The 24,434-nt window shown below is 30.7% G+C and overlaps 1 protein-coding gene across 1 annotated transcript in view; it reads left to right on the top strand.

The window, feature by feature from the left end:
• Positions 1 to 24,434, top strand: part of LOC145313260 (neo-calmodulin-like) — a 47,461-nt gene that overhangs the window by 10,977 nt on the left and 12,050 nt on the right. Inside the window, exons 2-5 of the mRNA XM_080152581.1 lie at positions 17,977 to 18,094; positions 18,599 to 18,670; positions 20,729 to 20,809; positions 21,410 to 21,458. Coding sequence (XP_080008707.1) covers positions 18,002 to 18,094; positions 18,599 to 18,670; positions 20,729 to 20,809; positions 21,410 to 21,458 — 295 coding nt within the window. The 5' untranslated portion in view covers positions 17,977 to 18,001. The remainder of the gene's footprint in view (positions 1 to 17,976; positions 18,095 to 18,598; positions 18,671 to 20,728; positions 20,810 to 21,409; positions 21,459 to 24,434) is intronic.

The following is a 24,434-nucleotide window of genomic DNA, read 5'->3' as shown; positions in this document are numbered from 1 at the left end:
CCTGTATCAAGCAGTTTTTCAACAAATTTACTTACAATTTTGCTTCGACTCTTATACATTTATATTATGGTTATTTAGTTCTGACACTATACAAGTGTTAATGTCCGTTTGTCCTACAGTTTTAGAGCTTTTATTTTATGGATGTTGTCATCCTTGTGTATATATATGTTGTATTTTGAAAGAATATTAATGAAAAGATGGATAATCATACACAATCAATCAATGTTAAGGTAGTTTTGATGATAGTAATGCTTCTTTGTAGTATTTTATCATCATGCTAGTTAAAGCAAAGCTTTTATACATTTTGTGCGTGGCTGTTCGTCCTTAACTGGTAGCTATAAACGGTGACTCGGGCATGTTCTTATCGATTTCAGTCATTTGATAATTAGGTATCAACTAGGTTATCATCCTTATAATGATTTTGTACTTAGTTTATGTTTGTTTTAGCTCTTTTGGTCGCAAATTTTTATTAATCTAGAATTGTCCTATTAACTTGATTACTAATATTTATGCAAGTAAGTCTTTTTTAAGTATCCTGTATTTAAGCATTTTGCAACTCATTTGTTAAACCTAGCTTTTATGGATGTTGTCATTCTTGCTTTAAAGGACAAATGAGAAATGTGAATAAAGAAACAGCAAAACATATTTTAGAAACAAATTTTGTACTTTTTGATTTGAAGGACAAGCGCCATTTCCTTCTAGCCGCTAAGATATATTGATTTCAAATTATTCAAGGGATTGCCACTTATGGCGACTGCCGATTCCTTCTAAACAATGAACTGCATGAAAATTGAAACAATAAGAATAAAAAATGACAAGTTGTTTATTTTAATGACTCCAGCAAAAACAGTTGAAATTATTTTGAATAATCATATTGATTCTTAACAATATATATTCTTTTTGCCCTTATTTTGACCTAGAGATTTATTACTGAATTATAAGTTGTTTTCCTTTTTGTAAAGATTTGAAGTCAGAAAACATGAATTAAATAAATCATTAATAAAATTTCAAAATGTTTTTTTTTATAAAGTTTGAGAAATATTTATCTGTTTAAGGCAGGTGTAAGCTGGATGGGGGTGTAAAAACAATCTTCACATGGCACACACCCCGTTTTAAAATGAAAAATATTTTGTATAAAATTCATCATATTCTTTGTAAAACTGCTCATCTCAGCCAATATTTATCCAACACCAATGAAATTTACATTCATTATTGATTTATTGAGAAAAGAATAATACATTTATTTTTAATGTATTTCTTTTCTAAAAAAAACTCTAAAAGTTTTAACTTCTACAAATGAAATTGTTTGGATTTTTAATAATACTTTTTTCTATAAATGTTTGAAATTAAGAGCATAGCTACTCTCTAAGTGACTTGTCATGTAACTTAACACACATAAACATTAAAAAGCAACGGGAAGTTTCTTTCTCGTATTCATTCGAACCGGTTCTCATCCACACGAAAAAACTATGTCTAGCATCGTATTATATCCAGCTTTTTACAAATATAAAAATGCACTATCATAAGATTGAAACCAGTTTTTTAGCACAGGCCTTCGGCACCTCGGGGCTAAAAAACTGGTTTTAATATTATAATTGCACATTCTTTATCCACGGAAAGCTGTTTATAATACGATGCAAGAAATAACTATTCTGTATCCCTTCAGAAGCAAAGCCCTTAAAGGCTAGAGCAAAGCCTGTAATATGAATTAGTAAGAGGTTTTGTTTGAAGCAAATGTCAGTTAAAAGTATTTCAAATTATTAGAGTTAGTTCGTTTAAACAGGTTCTATGTTATTTTCTCACCTTAGAATATAAGTTACTTTAGTTATACACATATATTTATTACAGTGACTGCTCTGTATTTGATGTAGGTAAATGAATTTAAGGTATTCTCTATGAAATTGTTTGATGTAATATTGCAAACAGATTCAAGTAGATTTATAGTCATATATTCATACAGAGGCGTCCAGGAGGGGGGTAAAATTCAGGGATGAGGGATAGGAAACCTGGCCATTAATTAGGTCCCGGCCTAGATTCTAAAGGGATATTGCAACTATTACAAATTCCTATCAAACTGGCGGACGCTCCCAAGTAGCTATCGATCTAAACCAATAAGAATCGGCCTGTTTTGTATCAACCAATCACCAATTGGCAGAAATTTTAGAAGCAGACAATTCTAGAAAAAATTATGATTTGTCTGCTACTAAAAAATAAATATAAATGGTGTTAGATCACATTAGCTTAATTATCAAATCTGCTTAGAGTTAAACATTAAAAAAGGGCCATATAGAAAAAACTAAAATAATGGGATTATTTTTTGGAAATAAGGTAGCTACGAATTTTCATTTGGTAGTTTATAAATTAGATGTTGTATTTTCAATTTTAAAAATTTAATACGGAATTGATACAACACCTTAACCCTAATATTTGTACAATACAACACAGTACAAATATATCATTACATAATAGTATCCAAAGAACTTGATAGAATGTTACCCAAGTGCATATTAATTTATTTATTTTGAATTTTAATTAGCAATGAAATTTTCAAATAAAATTTTTACTCATTAATAAAAATGCAAATAATACAAACTAAAATCTGTCTGAGGGAAACCCAACGATACCTTTCTGACAGTTCAAATTACCAAAGTAAAAGATAAAAAAATTTTGGGAGAGAAAAAACTTCATTTTAACAAAAGCCATCAATATATAGGTTTATAAAAAGTTATGTTTTTTTACTTTAAACTAGCTACCTGAATTTGATTCTATACTTTATCTACATACACACACACAGCTTTTTTTATAACGTTTATAACGAACCACTGCGCCATCCCAAAACTGGTTTATTAGGCCTAGGCTTGAAATAGGCCTGAAATAATATTTTCCTACGTTTCCCATCCTTTATCCCTGGTAAAATTTGGGTGGATATCCTAGCCATGTGGGGTGTCAAGGTAAAAAGTCACGAAAAAAAATGTAAAAGGACGCTTTTTGACTTTCGAGTATGTTGATTATGCAATGGGTGTGAGTGCACCTATAAGGGTGTATTCAATCCACCCTCCAGACAAATTAATAATACACCTTTTGTTGTCTGGTAGACACCCCCCCAAATTCACACCCCCTATACCTCCATTAGTCTCTCTTAAGGGGAGTGTCAAAATTTTTAGTTGCGCTTCGTGCACCCAAATAGCAACGCCCTGTACACGCCACTGTATTCTTACCATAATACATTTGCATTTGGATTAAACCTTGTGGCCAAAAAGTAAATACATGAAGTAAAAGTAAAGTAAAGGTAGAAAATATAATAATTGAAATATTGTTTCTCCAGTTTTTTTTTGCCTTTTTTTCTAGTTTTTTTGCGAAAAAGCCAACCAATTCATGAGAGAGATTGTTTATAGTACTTTGGGTACAAGTCTAATTTACAGTCTAAGTTCCCTCCCTCCTAGGATTAACCAATCTTACGCTGTTCAAACAAACGGCTGTACGCTCTTTTTTGATAAAATTGTCCTTGTTTCATTAAAAAGATACATTGAAAGAAAAGCTAAAATTAACTTTAAATGTCGCTGTAAATGTCACTTTCAAAAAGTTCTACATGCAATTTAATTATGTTGATATCAAGATTGGTTGTATATACTAATGGATGTATTATTATTTTGATCTTACATCAGATTATCATATACTCTAATAAAGTGAAACTTGTGGCTGGCTAAAATAACGACCCCCCATCCACACTTGTTACCCCATCCCCTACGCTCCTACTGGATTAACGAACTGACAAATAATTGATGTCCTTATTAGTTGACGACAATATTTTCCCTGTCATAATATCCACGTATATTCTATATCCATTTATATTTCTAATAAGGGAAACAAAATTAATAATTAAATTGGTTATAAAAACAGTATTATTATTTAGCCCCTAATAACCTTGCTTAAAATTAAAGCCAGTATATTATGAGATTATGAGATATATGGACGGACTAAAAAAGTTGACCATATGTTGTTATGCGCGCTCTTAATGTTGCCTATACCAGTTTGGAGGTTGGGATATTGGTCCTATATTAAATAGACAATCTAACATATAATTTCTAAGCTTATAACAGAAAGAAATGGGACTCTTGAATATAATTTTTTCTGTTAACTTTTTCTGCCATTCGAAATGTTAATATTTCTTATGGGGTAAAGTTTTATCAAAATTAGATTATACAAAGTAAAAGTGTCCAAACATTTCCACCAATTATTTACAAAAAGGAAAATTTCATAATTTGAGATGGTGCGACCATTGCATGTTTTCATGAATAAGATTCAAAAGTTGTCTTGAATGTTTTTTTTTGTGATAAGTAAACTAGTTCTAACGACCCAACTAAAGACCATCAAACAAAAACATTAATATGAACATGTTTTGTGTTTAAATACTTAAAAAAGATATACATTAAAATTAGTAGATTTTGCTTTTCAGGAAGCTATGTTTTGATTTAAATTCATGGTTTTAGCTATTCATCTTAAAATCTTTTAATTATCTTTAAAAAAATAATTTGTTAATATTTATTGGTTGGATTATTGCTTGTATTTAAAAAATTAAATATCAGCCATTAATTAAAACATCAAAAATTACTCTGCTTTTACATAATTATAATCATAAAGGATTTTAAGAATTACATTTATGTATATATGCCGTAATTGAAGGTCGTTTCAGGCAATTACTGTCCGGCCATTACTCGCAACAATGTTGTTTTTATTATAGCTATCCTTTTTGTGCAAGCGAATCTTCTCTACAAGCATACTGTTGTAACCCAGGGAGTAAGGGAGGGGACAATGGGCAATTAATTTAATATAAGAATATAAAATCAAATCTAGAAAAACTATAGAATAAGAAAAAAAGCATTCATTTGAAAATTAGATTACCAGTACATCAGGCTGACTTTACCATTCTGTAATTAATTACTAGAAAAATCTCCCTGGAACTCATTCACCCCATATCCCTGAATTTTAAATTACCACGATGTACAAGAATTAAATTTAAGGGTTCTTAGATTGTTTATTACACAATTATCAAAATAAAGTTTTTATCTATGAAATGGAAAAAAAAAATTGTTAAAACCTGCCGTCTGTTAGAAATTAAGTTTATTGGTACTTGTCTGCTATATTCAAAACTAATTCAGCGAGTTATCGGCAATGATGCCATAGTACCCAAAGTCAGTCAGATCAAATCAAATTTAAAGATTAAGCAATTAAGAATATAATTATTGATAAAAACATAATAAATATTGTATGTTATTAAATTTTTTAAATGCTTCGCTACCTTTGTATATAATTGTTGATGGTTGTGCTTATTATGATTATTCTTGAAGTGTAGAATTATTGACCATGTGTTGTAAGTTTAATTTCTTCCTTAAGAACTTTATATTTACTTTAAACTTTTTTTAAAAGAATAATTACTGCAAATTTTCTGTAATTTATAAAATATTTATATGTTGAAGATTGAAGGGGGAAAGGGGTTAAATAACTGTATCTCCCCATCGCAGTGTCCTTGTGCCGACTCTCAATTGGGTCATTAAAAATCAACCGATGGTGTGGGTTATATTAACTCATCCAAGTAGCAGAAAATAATTTGTTAGCAGACAAAATGGGTCATTGAAACAGGAAGGGAGGTAGTTATCTGTATATATGTATGTACATCTATATTATAGATCTGTTTGTTGAAAGGTTAAAGAAGGGAAAGGTAGGGGGAAACAGTAAAAGGAAAGGAACGTGATTGTAAGGGAAGTGAAAGAGATACAGAGACACAAACACTTATTTAGTAGCTTCGCAACTAATTTCATGCGTTTAAGAGAGACATACAGACTACTTTATAGAACACGCATTGCTTTTTAGAATGGTACATAATAACATTTTGTTAAAAGTGCAAAAATAGCATTTCTGTTGATAATGAAAGAAAATAGCAGTTTTAATTGCTAATGAGCCAGACAAAACAAACATTAAATTGGTTTTAAAACAATTATTTCTTATTCTTTTCATTAGAATTTGGTTTTCAAATATCAAATGAAAATAAAGTTAATAGGAAGATTGCGTGAATAAATCATTTTTTTACAATAGCGAACCTATTCTACAATTGAAGTTGATCAGTCTGCAATACAGACAGGTTCAGTAAGAATAATCCTTATAATAAAGAAACAGGATGTTTGTCTGTGTGTCTCTACCGAAGAATCTCGCTAACCGTTAAACTGATCGGGTTCTCCTTAACAGGGTATCTTCTCATAGGTCCCAGAAAGGTTTATTACTGTTTTTGGGGAGGGTACCACCACCCTCCAAAGAAAAATCAAAAAAAGCTATTTTTTTTACGCAGATACTTGAGCGCAACATAGATAGGTATCGTAGAGACTTGAACGCAACATAGTTAGCTATTTTTTAAACCAAACATTTAAAGTGCCACTAGAGGCCTCTATTGGCGTAGCCGCTAGTTATTTTTAAAGTACAAGAAACTTAACTAAATCTAAAATTTCAATTATAATCAATTTACTTGTTTCATAAAACTGCATATTTGGTTTATCATCATTGGGGATGTGTATCAATTTTTTGTCCAATGTTTTATCCCATAAGATCCTTCATAATGATAGAAACAAACTGAGATTAAGAACTGTTTTAAGTAGAAAATATATAATTTACTGAATGTGCATATCTATGATACAAAGTAGAATTATGTCTGTCCGTCCGTCCGTCTTTCTGTCCCTTAAGATCTCGGTAACCACTGAACCGATCGGAAAAAAGCCTAAAGCCATACCAAGACTTATTCATAGAAATAAAATAGCCTGAATAACCATCTTAGGACCTATAAGAAGCTTCACTGAAAAGGAGCACCATTACAGTTCAGCAGTTAGCGAGATTCTTCGCTACAGACAAAAAAGCTTACCCATATTGTAGCATTTTTTTATATATATCATGCATAATTTTCATTACTACAAAGTACATATTGTCTTTTTATGTGTTATATAAGTGTTATACCTCACCACCTTCCCCCTTTTTATTATGCAAAGGTATTAAAGAAAGGTATTCAAAAATATCAGGCTGATTTTTAAAGTTACAAATCGGCGTTACCCAGCGGATTGTTGTTTGCTCATTAGAGGTGCCGAGCCCTCTAGACATAAAGCATAATATGAACAAATTAATTAATGAATGCCCATTTGTATGATAACTAATAATTATTATATAGTGTAATATCCAGGGTAAACAACAGAATATAATATAATTATATAATATACACATTGCATTTACAAGTAATGATAGGAATACAGTATATACATATTACATACATATATAAATATCTGTATCCTATTATATAAAGTAGGAAGTTTTTTTCTCTGTAGTAAATAATCTCGCTAACCGCTGAGCCGATATGGTTCTTCGTTGCAGTGAAGCTTCTTAGAGGTCCTGAGATAGTTTTAGGATATTTGTATGAAAAGGTCTGGGTGTTGTTCTGGTCAATTTTTCTGCCCTTTCATATGCCTTCAAATATAGGGCCCCTTGAGGCTAGGGGCGCGGTGGCTAGTATGTGTTAATAAGGATACAATGGCTATAAAGAAATTTTTACATGCTTGGCATCTCTATAAGTATCTGCTTCCCTTATGACGCAATGAGTAATCAAGGTTAAAGCTACTAGAGTGCCCTTAAAGTGTACATGTTAGATAATCGCCCTTTCTATTTTCATTATTATCCCCTTTTTTGTGTTGACTGAATACATATACTATTTTGTACTTTTAAAAAGACCCTTTTAGAATGTGTAGGATATTATTGTATATTTCCTCAGAGGAAGAGGTAATGACAACAAAAATTTAATCCATGTAAAAATCATATTGATTATTGTACATCTTCACATTTATTAGCGTCTATTGGGTCATTGAAAATCAACCAATATTGTCGCTTATATTAACACAGCCAGGTAGCAGAAAATATTTTAGAAGCAGACGAAAGAGGTCTTCGAAAAATAAAGGGAGGTAGTTGTCTGTATATACATCTATACTATAGATCTGTTTGTGCATATATAAGACACAGACAAAATATAAACGAGAGAGTGTGAATGATTAATACAGTACATTGTACAATATTAGGTAAACCCAGAGTGGGAGGGATGGGACATTGGACTGAATATTATTCTGGTTCCCAAAGTTGTGCCTCAAAAACCTTTGGGACTTTTTTTAAACCTTAATTGGTTGGTTTTAATTAGTATTGTATACACTTTTCAATCAATAATTTAAATCTACTGAAGCGGTAATTTTTGCTTTGGTGATGTACATCAATTAATTATCTATTGTCTTATCCTTTAAGATCCCTGGGTGTATATCAATAATGTAAAATAGTTATTTCTCGCATCGTATTATAAACAGCTTTCCGCTGATATAGAAGGCACGGGCCAAAAAAATAGTTTTAATCTTATGATTGTACATTTTTATATTCGTAGAAAGCTGGTTATAATAAGATGCTAGACATAGTTTTTTCGTATGGATGAGAAGCGGTTCTTATCCACCGGATTCGAATGAATACGAGAAATATATTTATATGAATTCTATATAGCAAATTATAAATAAGGAAACAAAGATGACAACATCCATAAAAGCGAAGCTCTGAAGAAACGGTAGAACAAAAGGGCATTAACACTTGTAGAGTGTCAGAACTGAATAATTAGAATATAAATGTATAAGAGTCGAAGCAAAATTGTAAGTAGATTTGTTGAAAAATTGCTTGATGCAGGATAATTAAGGATATACTTACATTATTAGGACTTGATTATAGAGTTGCGTTGCTTTCTAAATTGTACCTAACTGCTACAAAGATCACCATGCAAAAATTGAAATCGATAGGACAATTCTAACGTGCCTAAATTAACGAAAAAAGCTATCCGTCACGGACGTACAGATGAACCGAACCTAATTATAGAAAAGCTTCCCTTTTAAAAAGAAATGGGCAGTTGGGAGATTGGACAGGGACAGGGACAGTAAATTTTACTTTTTCACCAATAGTAATAGTAACGAAGTGTTAAAAGGATAAGAAAATCATGAAAACCTAAAAATCTAGGAATTGAACTAGCACCCCAACCAAAAAGCAAATCTCGATAAAACTTGATAAAAGTATGCAGAATATGAAAGTATTTAATCCCTGAAAATTTCAGCCGTCTATCTTTAATGGGAGTTGAGAAAATCATGAAAACTTATAAATGTAGGATTCAATCTAGCACCCCAACCAACTGAAGAATCTTAATAAAACTTGGTGAAAATAAGGAGAATGTTTACATAGTTAATCCCTGAAATTTTCAGCTCTCTATCTCTTTTAGGAGCCGAAAAATCACGTTTTCCCCTTTCTGTCTCTGACGGACGGACTGACGGACTGACTGACGGACGGACGGACTGTGACAGACAAAATGAATTATAGAGTAGCTTCGCTACTAAAAAGAAATGGGCAGTTGGGAGACTGGACAAGGAACAGTAAATTTTACTTTTCATTAGTAATTTTAATGTACAAAGAGTTAATTTTGATTTTTGATCTCCCATGATTAATTCTAATAACTAATTCGCATTATTAGGGAATAAAGCTACGTTTTTAATCGTTTTGGCGAAAATTTATTAAAACCATTAAAAATGTAAGATAATGCAATTTATTAATGAAAAAAAACGTCCTTGAATAACAAAAGCATTCTTTTTAAAACAATAAGAATTTTGTTTTATGAAATTAAATTGATTTGTCATATGTATAGGTGACAGGGGCGCACTTAGACATTTTAAAATGAACTGTTAAAGCATGGCAGTTATAGAAGCTAAATCATAAAACATCCCATCTCCCAAAAAATTTAACATATATGATTAAAACCAGTTTTTTAGCCCAAAGGTGCCGAAGGCACGGGCTAAAAACTGGTTTAAATCTTATGATTGTACATGGATATAATACGATGCTAGGCGTAGTTTTTTCGTATGGATGAGAAACGGTTATAATCCACCGGATATAAATCGGTTTCAAAGAGATACGGGACAAAAATATTACAACCCCCTCCCCCCCCCCCAAAAAAAAAACTCGTGAGAAACTCGAAATGTATATGATCTATATAGCTTTTAAGAAGCGTGAAATACCCCCTCCTGAACATATGACTTGTTCACGCAACAAGCGTGTTGCGTGTTTAATGTTAAAATTGCATAAAAACCTCTAATCTACACTTCCTTATTAAATGCGAATTTTTTCTACATTTTCTAAATCCGTACGTTTGTCAGAAAGAAAATATTGTTCATTCTGTGTATATTAGAATTCTCCTTTCTATTTTAACCCTAGCATTATGATTTTAATCCTCCAACAATTAAGATACAATTTAGAAAGCGTAGCAACTCTGTAATTAATAAAAGACACTCTTTATGTTCATTCAAACATTGTTTTTTTATATAAGATAATTATCCTATTCATATTATTTTTGGAATTTTGAATTGATGCCCTATTGATTTTTTAAGCTTCGCTTTTATCGATGTTGTCACCCTTGTTTTTATATGAAAATTACAAAGAACATATTTGCCTGTAATTTGAGTATTGGAAAATGAAATTATATACAGTGTGTTTTTTTTATGAGAACTTTTTTGAAAGCAATTTTACCCCACTTATAGTTATCAGATTATATAAGGCAATTAATAGAACAACAAAAAATATTTCAGTTTTTATTTGATAAGTACAGTAAAATCTAAAATTCAAAACTTAGGTGTCAACATCTAAAAATGGTTTTAGCGCATTTTTCTTATGCTCAAATAATCAACCTTTTGCAAGAATGGCTGCTAAACACTTCAAAGTTGAGATATAGAGCTAAAAATGTATACAGATACTATTAGGGACATGTACTAGAACATATCAAAGTTTGAAGGTCATATCTCAACCAGGGAGGGAGTACTGGTCCCCCAAAGTCGACTACAGAAAATCCATTTTTTTAAGAAAAATGCGCTAAAACCATTTTTATATGTTGACACCTAAGTTTTGAAATTTAGATTTTACTGTACTTATCAAATAAAAACTGAAATATTTTTTTGTTGTTCTATTAATTGCCTTAAAAAACAAAGAAAATAAGCCATTAATCATTAAATTCTGATAACTATAAGTGGGGTAAAATTGCTTACAAAAAAGTTCTCATAAAAAAAACACACTGTATACCACACATTATAAAATTACTTTAAAATTAAAGTTAATGTTTCTGTGAAGTTTGATCTTAAAGGAAACAAATAAAGAGATGAAATACAGCATGACCCTCAAAAAAGTATTTTTAAGCATCTGCAGCCCTTATTTCTCAATGAATTATAAAAAAAATGCATATGTCCTTGTTCTCCATAGTATTCCACATAGGTAGATATAAAAATATTTTTTTTACCTCCATTAACACCGGAGATTTTTAGAGCTAAAGTTTTGAAAAAGTGACTGAGGAAAAAGTAACTTTTAACATGATACGACTTTTTTAGCAAAATTAAGGTAGAAATCCTTTTATTTTTGTTACTAGCAGAAACTTTATACAAAAATGAAATAAAAAATTTAGTTTTTGAGTAAAAAGCATTTTTTTACACATATTTTTTGAGTCTTTTTAGTTTAATGATATTTTGAAAAACTTACTTATTAGGCAAAATTTTTTAAGATTAAAAAACCAAATAAATCTTTATGAATATAGCAGGAAAATTGTTTTTGTTTCACAATCCTAACTTTAATAACAAAAAAGTTATGAAGAAAATAAAATTAAAACATAATGATTTTTTTGTCTAAAAAGCTTAATTAACCCCCTATTAAATTATTGAGATGTCAGAAAAGTAGGCGGAGCAACTGTCATAATTAATCCTTTTCTCAAATAAGGGATAATAAATAACCTAAAATTTGCAAATAATCAATTCATTCAGTAGTATTTTTTGCCATTAAAAATTTATATTTTTTGGTGGAATAAAAAAGAAATAATTAGTTAACTTGTTTTTCTTTGTGTCTCATTATTCAGTTGCCAGAAAAACATAATATAACCATCCAAAAAATAAGAGAAACAAAAAAAAATTCTTTTTCTCAGTCACTTTTTCAAAACTTTAGCTCTAAAAATCTCCGGTGTTAATGGAGGTAAAAAAAATATTTTTATATCTACTTATGTGGAATACTATGGAGAACAAGGACATATGCATTTTTTTTATAATTCATTGAGAAATAAGGGCTGCAGATGCTTAAAAATACTTTTTCGAGGGCCATGCTGTTTAAAACAAAGTTTCCTTCAAAGATAATTGACGCAAAACATTTTTAAACAAAATAGTTATTTCTCGCATCGTATTATAAACAGTTTTCCGCGGATACAATATGTACAATTATATGATGATGGAAGAGAACCGGTTCTAATCCACCGGATTATAATCGGTTTCGAATGAATACGAGAAAAATTTTACTGGACCATCCCTTTCAAAAATTTGTTATATCATCTGACATAATTATTCAGTCTTAATGTCGCTAGAACATTGATATGTCAACAATATATCAGCCTATAGACCACTTTTTGATATAGCTAATTGTAAATAAAATTATATCAGCCTAGACCACTTTTTGATATAGCTAATTGTAAATAAAATTTAAAAACGTGATTTGAAAATAGAATATCGATGTTATGTAAACCACGACCACTTTTATTTTATGTCAACATAAATCTCATTCGAAAATAGAATCTTTATTTTATGTCAGCCATGACTACTTTTATCTAAAGACATATAGTCGACATAATCTATTGATATTTCATGTTGACATAATGCTATAATTTTTGACAGGTAAAATTTTTTTTTAAAGTCTGATTATACAGCCGTTTATGAAAACTTACAGGACAAATAAACAGATAAAAACATTTCACTACATCAGTACAAAAAATAGCATATGAATAGAGTTTTTTTGTGGTTTGTCCTTGTGTGTGTCTGTGTAAAATGGATTTAGAATGTATATGATTATGGATGGTATGACAGGGGAAAATCGTCGTTAATTAAGCTTGCTATCATGAACATCATTCATTGAGCAGTAAGTTTATCCAGTGGGAGAGGAGGGGAAGGGGGTAATCGTTATTTGGCCAGCTACAAAATGAAAATCTGGTGTAACATCCAAGTATTGATAAATCCATTGGTATAAATATGTGTATGTGGTTTTTGGTGGGTGTGTGTTTGCAGATTTTGACATTTGTATAGTGCATCGTATATACAGTACAATTCTGTTTAAAGTTGGTTAATAATAAATGACCTATCTAAAAACTACGGAATTGTTGCACTTTAAACAATTATTTGTGGAAAAAACGAAAAATAAAACGGTTCTCATTCTCCGTATAGATGTTAACTGTTTCTTTTATCTTAAGAAATAATTAACACGGTTTTTGAATCATTAAAGTCAATAGTCATTAATTAATAATGTGTTGAAGGAAGGGAGGGGACATTGGGCTGTTTATTACACTAGTCCCCAACGTCGTTTTTTCATTCGTTGGTGGTTTAACAACTTTGGGGACTTTTATGATTTTTTATTGCTTGGTTTATTAAGTTGAGTGTTCATACGTTTCAACCACTAATTGTAATTTAAAAAGGGGTAATTTTAAATATCATCATTGGGGATGCATATCAATTTATCGGCTATTATCTTATCCCTTTAGATCCCTGAATGTTTTGTATATAATATCAGAGGTGAGAAAAATAGCTTAATTTATGATTTTTAGTTACTTAATTATAATTAACAGAACTAACTGTAATAGTAAATTATACAGTGATGCAATGAAGAAATTTATTTTCAATAATTTTATCTAAAGATATTTAAATTTTAAATTCCAAAAGTAACGAATCTATTCTAACAAAGTAATTGACAGCAAGGAGGGAGAGAATATTTGACTGTATATTATACTGGTACCCAAAGTTTGTATTCGTGATATTTCATTTTTTAAAGTTAAAACTTTTGGTTGTTTTATTAGACTTTGATTGGTAAGTCAAAAATTGCAGTTTCCAAACTGTTCCATCAAAGATTCCAATCTACAAAAGGGTTAATTTTGTTTATTGTAATAAGGGAATAGCCTCATGTATTGTTTAATCCTCAATGTTTGACATTTTCTTTTTTTCCTTGTCTACCAAATACTTTCTTCTCCTTCCTATACTGACTGGCCCCGGACCAAATGAAGGACCTACGTACAGGGAAGACTGGCAGAAAATCTCCTAAAATAGAAAAAAATAATTTTCAAACCCTTTTAAACAGAGTTTAAAGCTCATTAAAGATGTGAAAACAATTGAAAGAGTTTGTGAAATCCTGATCAATTGAAACCCGCATTAATCTTCAAGTGCAGAAAAACTTTGAATTCTCCTTTATGTAAGAATATTCGGGGGGAAATCCCTTATTTCTCAAATGGATCTTATATCCCCCCTATCGTATTGCTTGAGCAAGTACAAGTGACTTCGCCCCTGGTGGGAAGATGGATACAACCCGAGCTTATACCTAGAACGAAATTTATTCGAAAAAAATCATGAAACCTATACGTGTTTTTCAACTGTTCTTTGTGGGGCAACATATAGTAAAATTGACGACCTGTCCATCTGCCCCCCAATTTTTTTTTTATTTGATCATTGGTATCTGGGTCAATTTATTAAAATTAACTAAGACCAGTTCCCCCCCCCCTAAACCTAGAAATAGCCTAAAACCAGCCTTGGACCATTACACATATCTTATAACTAATGAGGAATATGTGATTTTGACGAAAATTGAATCTTGCCACCACTCTTCCCCTTCCTTTTATCCCAAATCTCTCTCTGCAAACAGATGAAATCTATTTGAATAAAAATCACATCAATTGCGGATTTTTTGGACACAAGTTTCTTCGAGATTTGTTTGCACTTTGAATGCATCACGCTCAGTGAGAGGGATATGACATCTGAATAGAAACTATTTTCAAAAAAATTTTCAAAAGGAAGCTTTTTAAAGTTGCCTACCTTTGATCATTTAAAATATATACTGGCCTGCCCATAGACATCCAAGGGGGGGGGGGGTAATGGGGCGATTACCCCCCCCCATTCAAAATTTACCCCTACCCTGGGGGTGCCGTAGGCACCCCCAACCATTTAGGAGGGGGTATTTACCCCCCCCAAAATAAAAAGCTTGGACGCCCCTGGGCCTGCCATTGGTATTTTTGTCTGTGTATTGGCCTATCATTCGTTATTTGCATTGTGAAACATGATTTTTTTTGTAGGCACTATAAACAGCTCCTTCTAAAAGTAATGAATACAAGTATCATTTACTGTCCCATTTGTGGCATTCTATGGATATGGATTTTCAAAGGTTTATGTCGACTAATTGGCTTTAAAAAAAAGTGGTTTTCGCTGACTGTAAATTACGCTTGTACCTAAAGTTTCAAAACCACGTTATCATATTCGTTAGCTCAAAAAAGTATACTGTTATTGAATTGTTGATTGTTATAGGCTGGTAGTTTCATAAATACTAACCAATAATTTGAATCTTCAAGAGGAGTAATTTTGTTTATCATCATTGGGAATGTACATCATTTTATTGTACATTGTCTTATCCCTTATGATTCCTCTAAAAATTGGCGTTAAGATATATTTCCTTGATCCATATCTGTGTCCCTGCTGACTTCATGCATTCATCTTAGTGTTACATCCACACAAACAATTTTTTTTTTCAATTTCCCTCATTCAATTCGTTCCATTTATAACACGCAATTTGTGTTGTATAATGCATTACTTGCATAGTTAAGTAACTCTTTATTGGACATCTTTAATTTATATGATTTCAGGGATAAGACAATGGCCGATGAATTTATGTACATCCCCAATGATGCTGCACAAAATTACCCTTTCTGTAGATTATAATTATTTGTTGAAATATTTGAAAACTCAACTTAATGAAACATCCAATCAAATTCAATTAAGTCCTCCAAAGTTTTTAAGCCAATTATTAAGGAAACGTTTTAATACCATTTTTTGTTGTTGTAAGAAATGAATCACTTATTTTTAAGCTTTGTGTGTTGTCCGTAATACCAACTGTCTTAAAGCGTTTAAATTTGTGATACATCAAATAATATTAAGGAATCCTAAATTAAAGCTTTCTTAGGTTTATAAAAGTATAGATAAAGTTTAATTTCTCACATGGAGAGAGGGGACATTGGGCTGTTTATTACACTAGTCCCCAAATGATATTGTTTTCTTATTCGAACACATTTTGAGACTTTTATTGAATTTTGATTGGTTGGTTCATTAAGTTGAGTGTTAAAACCTTTTAACCACTAATTCTCATGTAAAGAAGGGGGTATTTTGTGTATCATCATTGGGGATGAGCATTGATTTATCAGCCATTTTTTTCCCTTTAGATCCATGATTTTCTCACCTTTTTAAATTAAAAATTTGTGTCTTAACTAGAAAAGAAAACAAAATCTTATTTAATTCTGTTTGACTTTCATTGATTGGGATAATTGAAAACAAACACACTTGACAAAAATATTATTCTTTTTTTGTTATTGTATATTTTGGGCATTGAAATATAGGGATCTAATCGGATAAGACAATAGCCGATAAATTTATGTACATCCCTAATGATGATACGCAAAAACACCCCCTCTGAATTACAATTATTGGTTAAAACGTTTGGACATTCAATTTACTTTACCAACCAATCAAAATTCATTACGGTCCCCAAAGTTGCTGAGCCAACCAACAAATAAGAAAACTTTGGGGACTAGTGTCACAAACAACCCAATGTCCCCTCTCAACCTGATTAAAATAAATGAAAATAAGGATGACAATTTTATAAGCTGTACAAATGTAAACGCACTTTTAATTAAGGTTGTGCAATTATCTCTTAAAAACTGTTGACACCCCCCCCCCCGTAATTATTTTATTTACAGAAAAAAAATGAAAATTTTATAGGGGGTTCTTTTTTGAAGGTTGAAAATAGCTTAAAATCACCGCAGGATCAGTATCAGTAGCTATATTCCCTGAACAGTTGAGCCCAATCGGTTCAGCGCTTACTGAGATCGTAAGTTTCAGACGGACAAAAGACATCGTTTTACATATTATTATATAATTTGAAAATTTCAAAATATGCTCCATGGTTTGATCCATTATTTTTGTCCGTCACTTCTTCTTTTTAAACTTTTCTATGATGATTTATTATCTTTCACAAATTCAGACAAAAATATAGTTTATCCAATGTAACGAAATTCAGTACAGAATTACGCATGGAGGAAGGGTAAATTGGACTGTAGGGTGTATAATGTATATTTACAAAGGGGTTAAGCAATTTATATAAATTTACCGTCCCTTGTCTTATCCTCAGCATTGTGTGTGTGTGAGTGTGTGTGTTTTGAGTGTGAAGCCACGTGATGCTTTTTGTTACTTGAAAATGGCTTAGTCTTTTTAAAATGAAAACATAAAAATTATAACATAAATATTATTTGTAGTTATGAAATGCCACTAATGGCAATAGTCAGCAATAAAAAAATGTTGATTCAAATTCAAAAGTCCATTACTGACCACCAAACCAATTATAACATTCATTTACTATTACTATTATTACTCATAAATATTCCAACTATTTACTACTTTATATAAACATCTAAATTACGTAATTTCCTACATTTTAGACTTTATATCCCCAAAAACATAATATTCTTCATGAATAGATAATTAGGAATTAGAAATTCATTTTTTCTAGCAATTTGAATAAAATTTAAGAATATCATTTTCAATTTTGAGTAGGGCTTCAAAACCATTTAATATATATTGGATTTAAACCGGTTCTCCAGTCATACTGTAAAATCATGTATAATATCGTATTACAGACAATATTCCACGAATCTTAAAATAAAAATAATAAATTTGATACCAGTTTAATACCTTTGGCCCCTCGCGGCTTACAAAACTGATTTTAATCTTATAATTTTCATTTTAATTTTATTTTAATGTGATAATAAATATGTTTTATTTTCAGGGTGCTGCAGACTGGTGGTGTGAAAATGGTGGACAAGCTTCGCCCAGATGAACTTGAATCGTTCAAGTCAGCTTTTGATATGTTTGATAAGAATTCAGACGGAACTATTTCAACAAAGGTATTCTTTTATTTAAATAGCTCAATTCCCTATTTTTGTCTCCTTAATTTTTTTCTTTTATAAGATTTCTAAGTGCCTTTTGGCACAAATATATTATTTTTACACAAGTGTGAGAGGTTTCGTGAATATTACAACTTCCAAGTTTTATTTTAGCGGGGGTGGGGGATGCTAAATCTCTTTAGGGAGTAATTATTTTTTTTTTTTTGGGGGGGGGGGGGTGAGGTGAGCGAGAATTGACATCCGGGATTAAAGCATTTTTAGTACGAAAATCTAATGGTTAAATCATCCAAAATAAGATCAAGTAACTTTTAGATTTTATTTTTTTTATATATCACGTTTAATGACCAATAAGTTGTTACCAATTTTATTGATTCTCAACCTGACAAAGCAGCATTTGGAACTTTTATTTAGACAATCAAAGAAAAACAACACTTGTGCCTTGTTGAAAAATAGTAGCTCCAAACCTTAAAAGCAGGAAATGTTTTATTGATTTTAATTTTGTAGGAGTTACATGCAGCTATGCGGAGGGCAGGACAGAACCCAACTGAGGCCGAAGTTCAAGACATGATTAACGAGGTCAAATAATTTTTTATCTTAATGGACACATTTATATGTATATATATTATATTTATCGACTACTTTACCAAAGTCTAAACTATAAAAAATACTTTATTTAAACTTTAGTTAATAGTCCCTTTCGTGGCAACGCCCCTTAAGGGGCGAATCATCGTATTTTTAAAATGGCTTTTGATAGGTTATTTTAGGTTAGGTTAGGTTATATTGGGTTAGATGATTGCCCCACAGGGTTATTCAATTGGCCCCGCAGGACTATACCCAAACTTTTTATAATTAGTTTCTCATTTAATTGGAATTTCTAAGCTTTATTTCTTAAAATTTTTCTATCTCAATCTAAAAAGTTTTAAAGTTTACTTGCAAAATTTGTTTTTTTTCCCTGACACTTGAAGTTTGGAGAAAATAAAAAGTTTCTTGTCTTCCGAGTAATTAGATTTTTAAAGTACAGGAAAAATTCTGAGAAGCTAAAACAATGAAAACTTTCAAATATATGGAAATACTTAATTATTTAAAGTGATATTTACAAAGTGTTATATAAGATTTATGGAGGGCACATTGAACAAAGTACCCTCCCCTTGCTTAAAAGATTAGGTTTTTCTTTACTATTAGCATCTTAAGAGGTAGCACGACTGCTCTATAACTGTTATCTTATTTTTGTTTGTCAGTTTTGCCGTCCATCAATTTGTATTACAGTGTCATTTAATAAAAATGAGATTGATAACCCTAACAATGTTGTATGTTTAAGCTTTTAATAACATTGGTAAAAAATATAAAAATCATAGATTATTTTCTAAAGAAAGAGTTTCAGCTCCCAGCTATAGATATATTTTATTTCCAAAGCTAAAATATTATTTTACAATATCTGCAAAAGAAAACAAAGAGAGAGAAAAAATAGCAAATATATAAAACCACCACACACCAGGGAGTTAGGGAGGGGACAATGGGCAATTAATTCAATTTAAGAGTATTTACTGAAAGACCTTGAAATCCAGATTAATCCAGAAAATATGGAGGAAATTGTAAAGGGAGAGTTAATACAATACAGAAAACTATAAAATAAGAAGAAAGTTCTGTAATTAATAACTAGAAAAATCTCCCTGGAACCCATTCAACCCATAGCCCCATAACCCAAAATTTAATTAGATTCTTAGATTGTTTATTAAACAAATATCACAATAAAGTTTTTATTTATGAAATGATATTTTCTGGAGAGAACAAAATTGTTAAAACCAGCCACATAATAACAAATTAAGTTTATTGATACTTGTCTGCAATATTCAAAACTAACAAACGAGTTAGCGGCATTTTGAGCGCTAGTACCCAAACTCAGTCAGAAACTGCTAAATTCTTGCACATTCCCTTTAAGCCAGTACCCAAAGTCTGAGACTCCTAAAAATTGAATATTCGAACCATTGTCCCCTCCCTTACTCACTGCATACACCACACACACATATTTTCTATTTTAAAACTTGTTTTTGCTTTAATCCGTAACTTTGTTTCTAGTTTGTTGCCGCCTCACAAGAATACAAATGAGGAAAAGTTGTCTGTTGGGTTTGTGGAGCTTGTATGGGGGGGGGGGCTGCTAGTTGATACAAATGAGCTGAAATTAAATTAATGATTGTTCAATCGGATAGAATGAACTCTTTTCTTTTGATTTCTTCTTCTTTGCTTTTATAATTCGTATAATAAGTCAGCTTTGAATAGTTTTTTTTTTATGAAAAAGATTTACAATGGGAAATTATAACACCTAAAATTTTAGTCGCTTGTATCAGGTATCGAATCATATGTAAATAAATATACACAAAATTCATTTTTAAGTGTTAGATTGACCATCCTATATATAAAGTATTACGTTTTTGTTTGTCCCAAGCTTAAGATTTTAGCAACTACCCAGCTGATAAAGAGTTCCCTTATAGGGAAGCTTCATATAGGTCTCTGGATAGTTTTAGGTTTTTTTAGATTCAAGCCTTGGTATGGTTTCTGTCCCCTTTCGTACCCCATTGAAAAAAAATATGCTAGGGGCGCAGCTGCTAGTCTTTTTTTTATGTACTGATAATTTAGGTTGATGTTGATGGGTCCGGATTCCTTGAATTTCCAGAATTTGCTCTGATGATGCACAAAAAGCTCTGTGATACAGATACAGTAAGTCAAATTATAATTAACAAAATCACCTCTTATGTAGAATAATAATATTGATGGAAAAGATTGGACAGTGATGGAATGTACCAACCTATCAAGATTTAATAAAATTACCCAAAGATATTAAACCTCTCGTAAATTTTTATTGTAAGTTGAAGATGATTAAAGTCCCTCCACAGATTATGACGTCATACGATAGAATAGCCAGTATGAGAGGCCACTATACACTGTAATTGACCAACATGGTAAAATTTTTGCTGGCCTCTCATTGGTTATTTTATCTATAGGACGTCATAATTTGTGGAGGGACTTTAATCATCTTCGTTAAAATGTTAATGAAAATTGAAAACATATGTATGCCTCCAAGATAAACAGAATTTTTGCTCAAAAAATGGATTTTCAATATTTTATTTATCTTTTAGTTAAAGACCACTTTTCTCATTTTTTTCACATATGGCAACAGTAAGACAACCAGCTACCACACCATCAAGCTGCCTTTTCTTTGGAAATAGACAATCAGTAGCTGTCACTTATATACAGCAAACTGCAAAGCCCTAGTTGTAGGACTCTTTACAATTGATTAAATGATTGTTTTTTTCTCAGGAAAACGAGCTCAAAGAGACTTTCCGAGTATTTAGTAAAGACGATGAAGGTAAAATCTATCCATTTTGATAATTAACTTATGCTATACATCAGTAAGTAGCTAGAATAATTGATTCACAATTTCTCAAGTTTAGTATTGGTTTTGAATATTATTAGGTAAAAAAAACTTTGCTTAGAGGGGTAAGTCACCCCTCCAAATACAGCTTGGAGGTGAGGGGGATACTTATCCATCTTTCGGTGCGAAACGCATACAGGCTATAAGCAAATCCACTAGTTTTGTTTGTTGTAAATATTTAGGTTTACACAATTTAAGTATAGATAATGTTATTAGTGTCTGACACCTTTTGATACTCATTCATGAAGTTGCTATGAATCTTATCTTATTTAATACCTATATTTGCGACAACTTTTATTACACAAGAACTTTTATTTTATTTATTGCGAAACAGCTTGCTTTACTGCATCCGGATCCATGTCAGATCTATATAAATAAACGTCTATTGTGGAGCTCGAGTTTTCCAAACATTAAGCTTTTGAAACTTATGGTGGTCAAATTATTGTAACTTTACTCTCATGCCTGCTTCGATAAAACCAATGATACTATACATTTCATGTATCGGATGTAGTTTTTAATTTCATGTTGATATAGCAAATACCCAAAGGAATATGATTAAATTTAAATGATACATTAACCAAAATATAAACAGAAACAGTCTTTTTTTTCATCTGTCTATTTTAATACATTTATTCATATTTACTTCATCTCCCCCCATGTTTTCTGTGAGTTGTTGAGTGAAATATGTAAATAATACCTGGTAATGGTATAGTTAGGATATAAAGGTATACACACACTATACTCCTTAATATGTAAATAATACCTGGTAATGGTATATTTAGGATATAAAGGTATACACACACTATATTCCTTAATATGTAAATAATACCTGGTAATGGTATAGTTAGGATATAAATGTATACACACACAATACTCCTTAATATGTAAATAATACCTGGTAATGGTATAGTTAGGATATAAAGGTGTGCACACACAATACTCCTTAATATGTAAATAATACCTGGTAATGGTATAGTTAGGATATAAAGGTATACACACACAATACTCCTTAATATGTAAATAATACCTGGTAATGGTATAGTTAGGATATAAAGGTGTGCACACACAATACTCCTTAATATGTAAATAATACCTGGTAATGGTATAGTTAGGATATAAAGGTATACACACACAATACTCCTTAATATGTAAATAATACCTGGTAATGGTATAGTTAGGATATAAAGGTATACACACACAATACTCCTTAATATGTAAATAATACCTGGTAATGGCATAGTTAGGATATAAAGGTATACACACACAATACTCCTTAATATGTAAATAATACCTGGTAATGGTATAGTTAGGATATAAAGGTATACACACACAATACTCCTTAATATGTAAATAATACATGGTAATGGTATAGTTAGGATATAAAGGTATACACACACGATACTCCTTAATATGTAAATAATACCTGGTAATGGTATAGTTAGGATATAAAGGTATACACACACAATACTCCTTAATATGTAAATAATACCTGGTAATGGTATAGTTAGGATATAAAGGTATACACACACAATACTCCTTAATATGTAAATAATACCTGGTAATGGTATAGTTAGGATATAAAGGTATACACACACGATACTCCTTAATATGTAAATAATACCTGGTAATGGTATAGTTAGGATATAAAGGTATACACACACAATACTCCTTAATATGTAAATAATACCTGGTAATGGTATAGTTAGGATATAAATGTATACACACACAATACTCCTTAATATGTAAATAATACCTGGTAATGGTATAGTTAGGATATAAAGGTATACACACACAATACTCCTTAATATGTAAATAATACCTGGTAATGGTATAGTTAGGATATAAAGGTGTGCACACACAATACTCCTTAATATGTAAATAATACCTGGTAATGGTATAGTTAGGATATAAAGGTATACACACACGATACTCCTTAATATGTAAATAATACCTGGTAATGGTATAGTTAGGATAGAAAGGTATACACACACAATACTCCTTAATATGTAAATAATACCTAGTAATGGTATAGTTAGGATATAAAGGTATACAAACAATTTACTCCTTAACAATTTAAGACATTTTACAGAAATACCTTCTTCTAATTATAATTGTTTTATGTATTTGTGTTTGTCTGGTAAAATCTTGAAAATGGCCGGAACAAACGTTACAAAGTTTTCAACAAAGCTAACTATTGGTCTTTGGCAAGATTTTTTCATGCAGAAAAAGGATGGTTTAAGTCATAAGTTGTTGTATTAGTCAGCTGGGACAAACATTTTATCAGGGTATTAAAAAATCTCCCACAGTAAGAAATGATGTTTTTGAAAATTATCTTTGCATATTTTTTAATGATAATTGGGATAAAGTTTAATGTTTTATTTTATATTTTACGGAATTATAGAATGTCTTGACTTGACTAAGGTAAGGTGTGTCCAGGAAGCCCAGACCTCTTATCTGGCACATAAATAAGGTATATCTACAACATTTCACTGTATCAAAAGAAAATATAAAATTAACATAAATTCAAAACTTCACCAAATAAAGTATATTATACATAGGGTTGTGTATTTTTATTAATTTAGATTCAAAATACAGTAATTTCGTAGCGAAAATGCTCTTTAGTTTATTTTTACAAACATCCTTCTGTTCGCAAGAGTGAATCAATTCATTAGCTATGGAAAAAAAGTCAAATCTTTTTTATAAAGGTCCTCCAATATCTTCAAAAGAATTTAATATGACGTTATAACTATTCCTCAGTTTTAGAACATCTTTTAATAAGATCCATCCATAGAATATTATATTAATTAAAATAGATTACATTAATTGCTCCAGACTTGAATCAAATTCTTAGGATACACAAATTAATAGCAACATCATTCTACTTTAATTACGACCATTAATTATAACATA

The sequence above is a fragment of the Acartia tonsa genome, chromosome 3, assembly GCF_053477335.1.
Source record: "Acartia tonsa isolate MP-2025a chromosome 3, ASM5347733v1, whole genome shotgun sequence".
Taxonomy (NCBI): domain Eukaryota; kingdom Metazoa; phylum Arthropoda; class Copepoda; order Calanoida; family Acartiidae; genus Acartia; species Acartia tonsa.
Note: the sequence above shows the minus strand (reverse complement) of the source record. Positions and strands in the feature narration are given on the sequence as shown.